Source organism: Nestor notabilis, unplaced genomic scaffold (genome assembly GCF_000696875.1).
Source record: "Nestor notabilis isolate BGI_N333 unplaced genomic scaffold, ASM69687v1 scaffold13176, whole genome shotgun sequence".
NCBI lineage: Eukaryota > Metazoa > Chordata > Aves > Psittaciformes > Psittacidae > Nestor > Nestor notabilis.
Window position 1 is genome coordinate 1 of NW_009931540.1, and position 13,490 is coordinate 13,490.

Below are 13,490 nucleotides of genomic sequence, written 5' to 3' on the forward strand. Positions count from 1 at the left end.
CGGGGAGCAGGGATGCTGTGAAGCAGGTAGATAGCACCCGTGTGCCGTCGGGGAAGAGCTTTAGTCTCCTACGGGGTATCTCTGAGGGTAAAGCAGGCTGTGCCTGCTGCTGGGGGGCTCCGGGGAGGAGGGCTGCACCCCAGCGCAGGGGCATGGTGTGAGGAGGTTGGGGCACAGCACCTTTTCTTCTCACCTCTGTCAGAGAAACTCCTCCTTTGGCTTTTTCCTCACGCCCCGTTGTCTTGGATTGCTGTAAGAGTTGCCCTGAAGAGGTGAGGTGTGCTGGGGAAGGATAGGTGGGCATGGCTCTCATCCCTGGCTTCCTCCGAGGTCCCTGAGGGAAAGGCAGGCTTCTGTTCTGTGAGTCACCTGGCCCTGGTGACAAACGTGGGCTGAAGGAATGTCACCACCAGCGCGTCTACTCCTCCTCACTCCCAGGGGAGGTAGTTCAGGTACAGGGGCTTCCTGTGAGGATAGATGAGGTGGGGTGGATCCCACTGAAGATGACCTCCTTCTGAAGGAGTCAGAGAAACGAGGACAGGCGGTTGCCAGCCTTTCCTTCCCACCTGCAGGCAGGGAGGACCTTTCTCCCCTGTGTCCAGCCCAGTGTAGCGCCCCATGCGCCATCGCTCAGAATCATGATGTGACACCGCTGCAGAAGAGATCCCTGAGGACAGTGGACACCCCACAGCTGCATTGAAGAACACATAATGTCGTAATATTTTGAGGGGCACACTTGAAAACAAAGCGTAGTGCAGACACAAATAGGGAAGTAATTGGTGAAGCAGAGAAAGAAGGGAGGGCAGGGTGGATCACCATGGGTCGTGCTCCCAGGTAGCCCTGTGTTGAAATCTTAACTCATCTGCTGATGGATGAGGAGGAGGAATGAATAGGTAAGCTGCAGAGCAGATTGCTGGAAGGTGTTACGAAGTCTGTCATGAGTCATTTTGAAGGGAAGATTGGACATGCACCTGTCAGGACTTAATGAGTCTTGGGGCTCATCTTGATCACCTCTTCTTATCCTGATTTTCTACAATTCCATGAAATCCCGTCCTTGTAAGAATGATTTTCATCATCCGTTTGATACTGTGTATGTGGAATCATCCTTGGAGGTTTTCAGAAGGAAAAAGTGTGAGTAACCTGACGTAATGTTAGTCAGCCCTGCTTTGAGCAGGGGTTTGGACAAGGTGACCTGCAGGGTTCCCTGCCAGCCTGAACTGTTCTGTGTTCCACGGTTTACCAAAATGTGCTAGATAGTATTATTGAGAGCAGTTAGGAACTTTCTTAGGATTAACTTCTCCATTGCATTCTGGAGCTGAAGAACTTGACACACAGGATAAGTGAACTCTTTCACCTCTTCAGTCAACACTTTCTTCAATGATTAAAAATGTAACACTGGCTGACAGCAGCTGAACAATGCATTGAATTGAATCTGGAGGTCTTCATCTTTCTTCTGACCTGAAATGAAGGCTGTTAACATCTCCTTTGCAATCACTGGAAATACCAGACTTTACATAAACCCAAGTATTTGAAGGATGTTTTGATTTGATTTGGTCATTACTTTTGTTCAAGTCCTACAACTTTGGAAGGGAAGGGCCTTGTTTAATTTTTATGCTGGCCCACTGTTGCTAAAATCTAATTTTATTTTATTTTTTTTTAATGGGATAGTATTTTCCTTGGTCTTTTATATTTTTATTACTTTTTTACTAGGGAGAGCTTTACATTGACAATGCAGAGGGTCCCTCTGTGTCCTGGGTGCTACAAAGTGAACGCAAAAAGGCAGTGTCTGTCCCACAGAAGTTACAGTATAGCAGCTTGTGAGATTACTTCTGTGTGATCTGATTCTCCCCTACTCTGTACATTCACAGCAATGTAAAGGCATGGTAAAACAAGGATATAAACTCACTTTGTGTAAACCATGTGAAGTAAGTAGATTACATGCAAGACAGAAGAGAATTAGGCCAAAGTTATTTCTTCATCAGCTTTCTGAAATTTGATTTCTCTCTCCCAAACAACATAGTACTTTTGTCTTGATTTGTCTGCAAGCACTGTCTGAAAAAGGCCATAAGAAGTGCCTTTATTTTGAAGTATTTCGCCACAAAATAGGAGAGAAATTTACATAAGCAGTCATGCTAAAACCAAGGGAAGTACTTCCATGAAAGCAGAATTTTTTTCCTATGTTGCCAGAAGCTGAGATAATGGTGCTATTAATGAGGCCTCCTAAATGTTAGCTTGATATTTTGACTACTGGTTTATTTCAGCAGCGTTAACTGCTATTCCAGAATTTCTCAGAGCAGCAACAACTGAAATATACATGTGCTGGTATTTTCTTGAAATGATTTAAAATGATGGTCTTAAATGGAAAAGTTTCCAAGAACAACTTCCAAACTGCTTGAATCATTAATTGTTTTTATTATTTTTGAACAATGTGCTAATAACTGAGGCCAAGACTTTCAGAAATTATTTCCCAGAGCTCGTCTACCTTAACCCATGTTTAGACATCTGAAGAACTGAATGTGCAAGAAGTAAGATTTAGGAATTTAGTTGACATGTCTGTGTTTGGAAACCAGCATGCAGAAATGTGTGATTTGTACCCTACTTCAGACAATTTCCTTATAACTTTTTAGCCTTGACTTGAGGTTTATGTTGATAAACACACTGTTGAGTTTATTGGTTTTGCCTTCCCTAGATTTATATTAACCATCTTCATACCCAGTGCATTTCATGTGCTGTTGTAACACAAAACAAGGCAGATGAGCACTGTAGAGATGGAAGATAGTTTGTTGACATTAATTTTGCTTGTTTTAATTCATCATTGAAGATAGAATATTTAAAACCAGGTATTTTTTAAAAGCAATATGTTTTCAATTACTGAAATAATAGCTTAGTGTGGAAAACTCTTAAAATTATGCCACTATCCATATGTTCTGCACAAAGGTCCTTTGTAAGGTTGGGTTCTTGGTATCCATTTCATTGACTTGGCCTTCTGTCCATTCTTTGTTCTTTTCATTCTCTATATTTGAAAACAGTACTTTGTATTACGTATCTCCTTACATGCTAAGATCTCGGACTAGTTTCGCAAGTGCACTGACTGCCAGTGTTTCTAAGGTAGGAAGTGTTGTAGCAGCTTAGCATGTTAAGAGGCTGAAATGTTGAGAACCCTAGAGTTACTCAAAGCATGGAAGTACTCCTGTGTGGTGTCTAGAGCAGAACCCAAGGGCTGACTCCCAAGTCATAACTTTAACTGCTGAGCAACACTGATTTTTGGCTTAGATCCTTCTTGGCAGAGATGAAATGATCATTAATCGTAGGCCAGGGCTCTTGAAGGATGCTGATTTTGAATTTTTCAGGACAAACATAAAGTCTGGGCAGAGTTTTGCAGAGAAGAATAAATGGCTTGGGAAAGTACATATGCCTTAACTTTAAACTATCTTAAGTCTTGGAAATAAATTTCCCAGATTTGAACTTGGTTACTACAATACGTTAGAGATTCCTGTAATAGTAGGATGGATAAAGCACTTGCTCCGTGACAGGACCAATGTGATTATGAAAGTACTGGAGTTTGTGTGCCTCTCACATAAGCAGATGAAACTAATTAATGTCATACAAGTTAGCTGTACAGATGGAAAGACACTACTAGTTAGCATCAAATAGATCGGATTTACTAAAGTTAAGACTAAGGATGGATCATGACTTTGTTAAAGAGACAGCCTTCCCTCTTTCATTATTGTAATGATCTAGCAAATTCTGGAGCTGGGCATTATTCTGATTTGTTTCCCATCTCAGGAGCTGTGTCACCAACACAATTCTTTGCTCCTGATGATCCCTCCAAAACAAACCAAGGGAATTCATGTCTTTAAGATAACACAAGTCACTCTGCTCTTTTTCCCACCTGTTTGCTGAGAGGGATGAGCTGGCCGAATGGAGAAATTACAGTGGATCGCTGAATGGGTGTATGCTTCTGCACCAGTTGTTTAGATGAACATGCAGTTGTTTGGGCCAGTTACATCAGCTAGGTTTGGCAGTGTCCCTTTAAGAGTTGCTCAAGACAGTTGAGAGTGAATAATACTGTGTAAATTATCTCATGGAAAGGGGTGCTTTTAATGCACTCTGACATTAGAGAAGTAAAGTGAGCAAGCAGTGGTGTTTGACCCACAGTCCTTAACGTGGTTTGGGTTACTGTAGTCAGCAGGCAGATATTCAGGATTTTTTACATTCCTAATTATGTTGGAAGGAATGGCTGTTAACTGGAGCAGGAGACTGGGAGTCAGCATTTGGCCAGATCATTTTATCACTTTGCTTCCTTATGCCTCAGTTTATCTATCCGTAATAGAAGGAATAATTAGTACATGTTTTGAGATTCTCAATGAATATGATTATGCAAAGTTAAAGACTCACTATTTCTGTTTGATTTGTGTTTTTTGCTACCATCTGTTTACAGTTGTTTATGATTCTTTTTAATATTTTCACTCAGGACTAAAACCATTTGCTTTCTTTCTTTTATTGAAGACTCGGTCTTTGCTCAGTGTATTTGAAGAAGATGCAGGAACCCTTACTGAATATACAAACCAGTTGCTTCAGGCAATGCAACGAGTCTATGGTGCTCAGGTAATTCGTCATTTGTATTTCTTTTGTTCAATGTGGAGTGGAAGATAAATTGTTATTACGATGCTCTTATTTACATGAAAGTTGCCAAGTTCCTCTACCTCTTGTGAGTTAAGATGACTTGTGCAGGTGTTTTCCATCTGATAGCTCGGCCCCTTTCTGCCTTGACGTTCAGAAGAGTCATGCATGAAAAAAATCTAACTTGCTTTGTCTGTCTCCAAACAATTAATGAAAGAAAAATTGTGGTATGTCCTTACCTTATCATACACTGGAAGGCCAGCCTGGACAAAATTGCTTGTCTGAATGTAGACACAATGCACAGATAAGTATTCGTACTGACTTTGGGTATCTAACTTAGATACTGTGACTCGCCATTTGGAAGGAACTGTCTATGTCTGTTGATTAGTGAGAATATGTGCACTTGTAAGTTGTACTGAAGTTGGGTACCTAAAGTAGTCACTGTGAAAAATGCAGGAGCAGAATTAAAGAAACTCACTTTCTAAAGTACTTACATGACCTAGATGACTAAATCCCTTTGAAAGTAAAACTTGCAAGGTAAATTATATCCATTGCTTTGGAAAAATATTATTGAAATCTGTGTGATTTTCAGTGAACCTAAGAACTAAGTATTTCAAATACCCTATCTAGGTCTTTAGTGACACATACTATCTCATAGAATTTATTTTTTGCAGGTATTCATGTAGGTTAAATATCTGAGTTCCTTAGAAACAACAGCATTTCTATTCTTAAACCACTAAATTGGAGGACAAGGAGAGATGGGGAGAAGTAGGGTATTTTGAATTTATTGGAAGACTTAAGTGCCCAATTCATACCAGGAATTAGTTCAGCTATAAAACTGCTGCTAGTGTATGTCCATCTGGTGGGATTGCTCTTTTAAGTCTCTGATAGTTTGACTTGGAAGAGACATCTGTCCAGGATCTAGCTACCTACACCTGGAAGATCCAGCTTTGGAGTGCTTCAGAGTCTTCATGTCCTGTGTCCTGTGCAAGTGCAGAGCAGTCAGAGGCTTACAACTCAGCTTAGATACTTAGAAGACAAGACAGTGCACAGCCAGGGGCTGGAGAGGTGACATGAAATCAGCACTGAAAATCAATGATGGGCATTTTGGTAGAGTCACTGAGCTTTAAGAGTAGGTTTCAGAGTAAGCACATGTTGAATTGTAGAAATCTGAGACCAAAGAGCAGGTAGGATTGAAATAGGTGAAAGAAGGAAATCAGAGGATAAATATGGTTTGATTATGAAGTGTCCAGCTTGTGGACTACATGTCCCTTTCCCCTGCTGATGCCTTTTTAAGATAGCATTTTAGGAAGCAGTTACTCTGGCCTGTGATTTGTGAAAAAATGCTTTGTCTGCTTTTGTTCGCCTCTTCCTTTTCATCTTAGTGTTTAGCCTTCTCCATTCTGTTGGCATGCAGTTATGACATTTCCTGTTTCTTCTCACTATCTCAGCGCATTTACCCATCTGTACTTTGCAGTCCTACTGAGGCTACTTCATATTCCCAGCGCTTCTTGGTCACTTTCTTCCTGCACATTTCCTGCTTTAGTTTGATCCAAATACTCAGTCACTTGTGAATATTGGATGTGTTCCTTGAAATACATCATCACAGTTTGATGCCATTTTGAGACGGAAGGTGCATAGTAGTTGTTCAAAGTCAAGCTTTGTAAGGATGTGGAAGAGGGCACCCTATGCTACCAGTGACTTAGGAAAATTTAGGTTTACTGGCCACTGTTGGGGACTTCACCAATGACAGTGGCTCAACATCTAGTGTTCCTCATGTTGCTGCTTCTGCTGTTTAAGTCTTTGGGAATCACTGTGTCTTGTGACTTCAGTTTGGCTTTGTGTTCTCAGATTCCAGCAGTGGCACAAAAACATCACTGTAGTAACAAGAAAGCATAAGTAGATCATATTAATTATGTAAGTGGGGAAAAAAACCCAGAAACTTTGTGGTGCTTTAAAAAGTCTTGATATTTTTGCATGAGACCTAAAAGAAATACACAGAAATTGGGACAAAATTCTGACTTTTTAAAAAATAAAAATTAAGGGAAATATTTAATTCAGCCATATATATGATGGTTAATTCCCATGATTGGGTTTCTGACTAAGTTTATACAGAGTTTTGCAAATATCAGTCTATCCTTTTCAGGAGCCATTTATGAATATCTCAAAGGAAGACACACTTTCCAACTGAATTAACCCTCAATTTTTGAGAGGCACATACTTTATGATTGCACTTGCTGTAGAAAGAGAAGTGTTTTGGTGAATTGCACACTGAACATCAAAGGAGAGTTAAGAAAAATCTGTATATAGTATTTCTTTGCTGCCTAATTACAACCTGAAAGAAAATCAACTTCTGCTGATGATTTTGTGTTGGTAGGAGACACGTTGTCTGGGCCTCAACAGCAGCATATTAGGAAATACTTGCTACCGACCTTCTTCATTTTGAGAGAGGGCAAGATTTAGTAGAGAGAGCGTAAAAGTTGATAGTATTGAGAAGCCAGGTTCTGAATCTGTCTTTTTAATTTCCTGACTTAAATTTTGTCTTTGCAAAGTCATTGTCATGCCCTGCTCTAATTTCTGTACCCGTAAAATAGGAAATCCAGTTACTGACCTACTTTGAATCAGTGGCTGTAAAAATGACTGGAATCACAGTCATTGTAGTCAGACAAAACACCAGTGGGTTATACCAGTCCACAGTAATGAAAAATTGGGGTTTATGCCCCTCCCAAACAGTGATGACAGTTTAAAAAACATTAATCTTATTTTCTTCCTAACTACATTCTTAACTTTAAAATTTCCCAGATGTCTCAACCATATTTTCAAGCTTTTCTGGGGTAGTTTACCAGAAGTTTAGTGTTTCTTGTGATGAAAACTCAGATTTTCATGTAATTCAAGCCACTGTAGCTTTGGATCAAATGACAGTAGCTGATGGTTCTGAACGGGTGCAGTGAAAGGGGAATAGCAATTAGTATCAGCTGCATGCTGTTAATTATCCATGTGGATATATGCATATATTTGTCCCAAAACACTGCTTTCTGTGCAGAGCAGCAGCAAGCTTGCAAGTTGACAGCTGAAGCTGCTCTGAACACTTGGATCAGCGCCTTTGAAAGGAATGTGAGAAAGAGAAACTTCCACAGAGCTTTTAAAAAGAGCTTAGGCAAGTAGGAATCTTTCTGAACGTTCCTTTCCCCCCAACCCCACCCCTTTTTTTAAGCTGCAGGTTTCTGCTAGGTGCCGGGGACCTAACTTCTCAGATTTGCATGTATTCGAGCAGGACTTCATTTTGCATGCCTCTAACTTTTCTAATGAGAGTAGGGCAATTAAGGAGAAGTCACAGGATCCAAATGTATGAGCTGTGCTCGAGGTGTGAGGTTTGATTGATCTGGCAAGCCTATGTGTGTAAATACAGTGCAGCATTTTTATATGTCTTCATCAAATAAACCACGTCCGTGCGAGTACGTATTGTACTTCCTGTTGTAGTTCTCCCATCTGTGCTGTGGTTCCCTGAGGTAGTTATCACTTTAGTGGTCTTACAGAGTAAATCCGCCTTACAGAGTTTATTCCTGTAGTTCTTCTTCCTTGCAAGCAAACCCTGATGGTGCATCTGGCATTACTGCTGTCTGATTTCTGTGAATGATGCATTCATTGTTCTTGACATTTTATTACCTGAGAATATGGAATGCAGCAAGCAGAGACTGATAGAAAACTTCATCTACTTAAGTTGCATGTTGAGGCTTTTGCAATGATGCGTGAGCAAAGTGTGTCCAGTTCACATTCCTGACTTCCCACTGCCATAGAAAACTATTTTCAGAGCTTTACCATCATCTCCAGTTCTCCATCGTACTATAGAAGTGGCTCAGCTGGGATCTCCAGTTGAAGTAAAATGCTGTTTGGAAACTCAAGAGATTGTTTTGTCGCTACTGACTATTAGAAGGGATTAGAGACTATTAGAAAGGATAAACAGGTTAGAGAGAAATAAGATGAGGTATTTTGTCATTGGAAAGAGGTTTCACCTCATGGTTCCTGACAAACCTGTCCAGATACTAGGAGCAGTGATGGCAGAAGAGGAATAAAAAGAAATCCATGTTGTCTTTACCTCTATATCCAGAGAGAGAACAGCATGGGAATTGTGAAGTGTAATTCTGTTCAGCATATTTGTCTCTGTGAGCAGTTGTCTTGTGATTCCAGAGTCACAGGGGCAAAGCAGCAACAGCCTCTGGGGCTCACTGCCTTTTTGTATCCAGATTTCCAAGGAAACTCTTTACAACTGTGGAATAGTCTTGGGCAATATGCACCACATTACACGGGTATCAGGACAGCTTGAATCTGTCCAGGACTGTTTTAGGTGGTGATTGCCACCAGTGTTACTTCTCTTCCCAAATTCACACCACCTCATGTCTGCATTTTTTTCAGCAGTGCTGCTTGTTTCATCTTTCCGTGTATCGACTTCCCTAAGGCTGTAACTCAGTAGATAGGTGTCAAGGTCTCTAGGGCACACATGGATTTATGTACTTACTATGTTGCATAGCTAACCCCAAGTGTTCAGAATTCTTCAATTAGTTCCTGCTAAACTAACAAGTAAATACTGATAGCTTTCTTTTCACATCTGAGGGAACAATCGTATTGCCTTCTCACATTATAAGACTTTTTCACAAAACCTTATGAAACAATACATTTTAAGTTAACATTTTTGTGATCTTTCAGTTTCACATAGAGAAGCTTCAATAGAGTATTAGATAGGAAAAACACCTGCAATTAGTTGTCAGTGCTGACTTCTCTGAAATACTGTATATATTACTGTTACATATCCATTGTAATTTTGCACCATATACCTTTGCACTTCCTGAGGTGTATTCACCATATGTTGCTAATAGAGGTAAGCAGAGCATTATCACATGAGAACTAATGTATTTACAAGGCCATGGGAGTTGTTTTTAATACTGGTGATGAAGTTGTCACCATGCCTAGAATTGGGTTTACATTGCGCTAAGCAGCATCTGGAGATTTGAGTACTACAAGGAGGTGTAAATGTTTGGATGCTCTGCTGTTAGTAACTGTTTTGCAGGAAACTCGAGAGATTCTTTCCCTAAAAAATTTCCCTACTGAAGCAGCCATCCTACTATAGCTGCTTTTGCTGTTTTACAGCAGAGTTTTGACTAGTATCTTCTATTTCTCAAAGCTCTTAGATGATCCTTTGCTGAATTGTTCACATTTGTGAGGACTGAATACCATGCTGTGAATCAGCAGCAGGGCAAGCCATATGTTAGCTTCATCTTGTGAAGTGCTGGGCAGCCTGAGCACCCTGGTGAGGCTTAGCTTCTCTCGACCTTGGGTTCATGTTTCCAAGCCATTTAATATGCAAACCTAAGCCTGTAGGACTATAACATTTACTAGATTGCTGGAGAATTCTATGACACACGTGTGTAGGTAAGCTGCATAAAACTGTTGTATCAAGACCCATTTTTTTCTGTGCTGTGCGTGGTTTTGAAGGGAAACATGTTCCCTACTTCTGGAAGGATAAGAAGGCTGCAACTGTCTCATGGACCTCCTCTTTGAACCACCTGCTTGTTTTCTTATTTATGAGTTTTAGCTTTCCCAGATGCAAGCCAAATTTTATTACATATCATTGTGCACATACAATACATGAATAAATACCTTTACCGGTATCTTGCTTGTTTACATGAAGACAGCTTTGGCAGTTCTGTGTGCTGGTTACTAGCAGAGCTTTTAAAATGCCAGCTTCAGCCAGAGTAGGAAAGTAGGTTTGCAGAAAGCTTCATTATATTGGGATTGGAAATGGACATACTAGGATAGTTCTCTGCCTTCAGATGTTAATTTATAGGCTCAACTTAATCCTTTACGTGCTCTCAAATCTGGAGTCTGTTAGATGACTGGCTGCAGAAATATCTTTGGACTTAAGTGTACTAGCCCTCAGTTTATTTTGGAAAAATATAAAGAGAGACCCAAAAAAGGGATAGACTGCCTCCCTGATAAATGGTTAATATCATGGAAATTTTATTACAAACAGGTTACAGAAAAATTATACTCTATGCTGATGATACGAACAGCTTGGTGAATAAAGGTTATAATGATAAAGGTGAAATCAGCCCAGAAAAATCACATGTCTTTGCTCTGGCACTAGATCAGAAAGTAACAGTTGGACATTTTCTTTCTGGGTTATCTGGAGTCAGGGTAAGGTATTGAACTTGAGCATTAAGCAACATGTTTTAATATGTTGGTTTTTCCTTTCTGGTAGATTAATGCTAGATTCAAGACGCCACTTCCATTACTTTATCTGTATGAAGTGGTGTTGGTGAACTTTATAAAAATCTGTCCTTAGGGCTAGGTTAAAAAAGAAAAAGAAGAAAAGTCAGCACATCTGTAATCATAACTGATTGCTTGATACCTATTTGCATACAATCCTCCCTTCCTTTTGGTATATTTTTTTGCAGTAATGCTGCAGCAGTGTTTTCACTGTTAGATAAAATCATCTGATGAAAATGAACGTATTTGCATGGCCCAGTGCTGGTTAATTTTGCCTTCATTTAGAGTACTTGGATTTCTGTTCAGGATTTTACTGAGTTTCTGCCTGATACATCATCTCCTCAGCAGCTCTCCTGCTGCATAAATGCTTGATGAATTCTGAAGTGTTAAGATAATGTGGAAGAGATGTGGAGCAGGCAGTCAGGTTTGCATTAGAGCTTTCCTTTTGCTATGGTATACTGAATTTCAGTCACTTCAGAACAAAAGAATTGAATGTTGCTGTATTCTGTGGGAAAATGGCTTGGAAATAGATTAAAACCTGTTAAAATAATTTGCCTAGATTAAATGGATCTGTCAATTGAAGCAATGCAAATAACTTTTAAGTCTTGGGACTGATTAGTCGTGGGGGGGAGGGGAGAAAGCTGATTAGGAAGAAACGAGAGGAGGATTAAACCAAACTTTCCCAGATTTCCCAGTGTGCTTAGCAGTGCAGTATTACTATTAGGTCAGCAGAGCACTTTGCCTGCTTCCTGTTCCTTATGCAATCTGTCTGTGTTTCAGCTTGCTAGCTTAATCTGATTTGTTTACAGCTGTTTGGTATGTGCGCTTGGTTTTTGTTTTGTTTTGTGTGTTTTCCTAGTGATAGAATGAATGATTTTGTACTTCTAAGCAGAGGCTGGAGGGAGGGTGAAGGACCCAGATTAACTCTTCCACATTGGCAGGGATTGAGTAACAAGTTTGTTTGTAGTGTTCTGTCACAAAGAACCGAGCCTTTAAATGAAAAACGTGACCTTTTGGCATCAGTGGGGATACCAGTGATGTGTGGAGCTGTTGTCCCAAAATCAGCCCAAAATCCCGAAGTAAATTTTGTGTCAGGCCCTTCCATCAATTTGTTCTGTACCCAGACTAGCTTTGAATGTCTTCTTAGGGTCTACATGTGACTGTTGCCACCTGATCATACACTTGATATGATGTTGTTAACTTACCCCTTTGAGACATCAGGGTTTGTGTATTCTCCATCATCCTGTCACATACTGCAGACTGCTCCTGGCAAGTGGTGATCGCTTCTTCCACATGCCTCTTTGCATTGCCCATCTTTGAACCATCCCACACAGATGAGTAATGATGCTCTTTGTTACTCCCTGGATAACGGGTGAGGAAATTGAGGATCTGGTAGTCTTTAAAAGCCAAATTGGTATGAGCTTTGAGAATGGCTAACACAAAGGAAGAGGATGCATTTGGTGTCAGCCCATTATTGTGAATCTTCTTTTAGTGTTAACAAGCTTAAAGCAGAAGCATTTATTTTCCAGATTCAGAACAGAACCACACAGTTGCAGACTTTAAGGAATAAGTCAACTGAAACAAAAACAGAAAAAAAGAGGCATGTTTTTAATACTTTATTTCAAAAGGTTGCTCTCGCCTTCACCCAGCTGTACAACTGACAGGTGGCTTCACAGTTGCTGTGTGAAGACTTGGTCTTCTTGCAGGCCTTACTCAGCTCTATCTTTGAGGTTGTGTTTATGAAAAAGATCCCAGGTCTGAGAACCTCTGCTTATTTCTGTGATATTAAATTCATCTTCAGACTCCACCCACATGCATACAAACAAACAAGCCCTTTGAATGTCATCTGTCCACATGCAAAGAGCCTCATCCTTCCTGTCATCAGGTCATTGCTTGCTAGCTCCCACTTTGAAGGTGGTGAAGTCTCTCAGGTGTTCTTATAGCCTGGAGGCAGATAGGCAAGGCACATTCCTATCCTTGCCTGAGCCATTAACAAGGTTTGTTACTTTATTATAAGGCACAGCATCCTTTTCCATCCACAGGCTTGGGAAACACTTTAATGCCAAGTGTATGTGTAAAGCTTTTTCACATTAAAAGCTACATAATCTGCATAACAAACTTGCAAATCTTACATGAATCCTTGGCATTATTATTGTATGAAAGTGTAATGCTCATTACTAATTGATCCAAGACAAGAAACAAGACTAATCCATCACTGTGAAGTGAGAATAGTCATGGGGTGTGCATGGTCTGAGCTTGGACCCAGATTAACTTGGTTCTGAGCCCTGGTTTGTACCTTGGAAGGCCTTTGCTCTCCCATGTCCAGCCGCCTGTGAGTATTATCACCATAGAGTTTTAAGATGGTCAGAATGAGCTCACTTGCCTTTTCCAGCCCTGTGTTCACATACAGCTGCTGTTACCTAGGCTGTGGCTATGTCTCTGTTTTTTCTGAGCACTTGGGCTGACTTAAGACTTTGGCTAAATGTTTAGGCCTTGCTCTTTATATTAACCCTTCTTCCTGGCATGCCGAGGTGGTGCAGAAGCACCAGGCTGAAATGCAGTATGTCAGAGGTGGCTTCAGGCCAAAGTAAAGAGTGTTTCAG

At 40.4% G+C, this 13,490-nt stretch overlaps 1 protein-coding gene across 1 annotated transcript in view; it reads left to right on the plus strand.

Annotated features, from left to right (window-relative positions):
• Positions 1-4,515: 4,515 nt before the first annotated feature.
• The window catches only part of APPL2 (adaptor protein, phosphotyrosine interaction, PH domain and leucine zipper containing 2), a 30,290-nt gene continuing 21,315 nt past the window's right edge, over positions 4,516-13,490 (plus strand). The window contains exon 1 of the mRNA XM_010015965.1: positions 4,516-4,608. Within this exon, the coding sequence (XP_010014267.1) occupies positions 4,585-4,608 (24 nt within the window). The 5' untranslated portion in view covers positions 4,516-4,584. The remainder of the gene's footprint in view (positions 4,609-13,490) is intronic.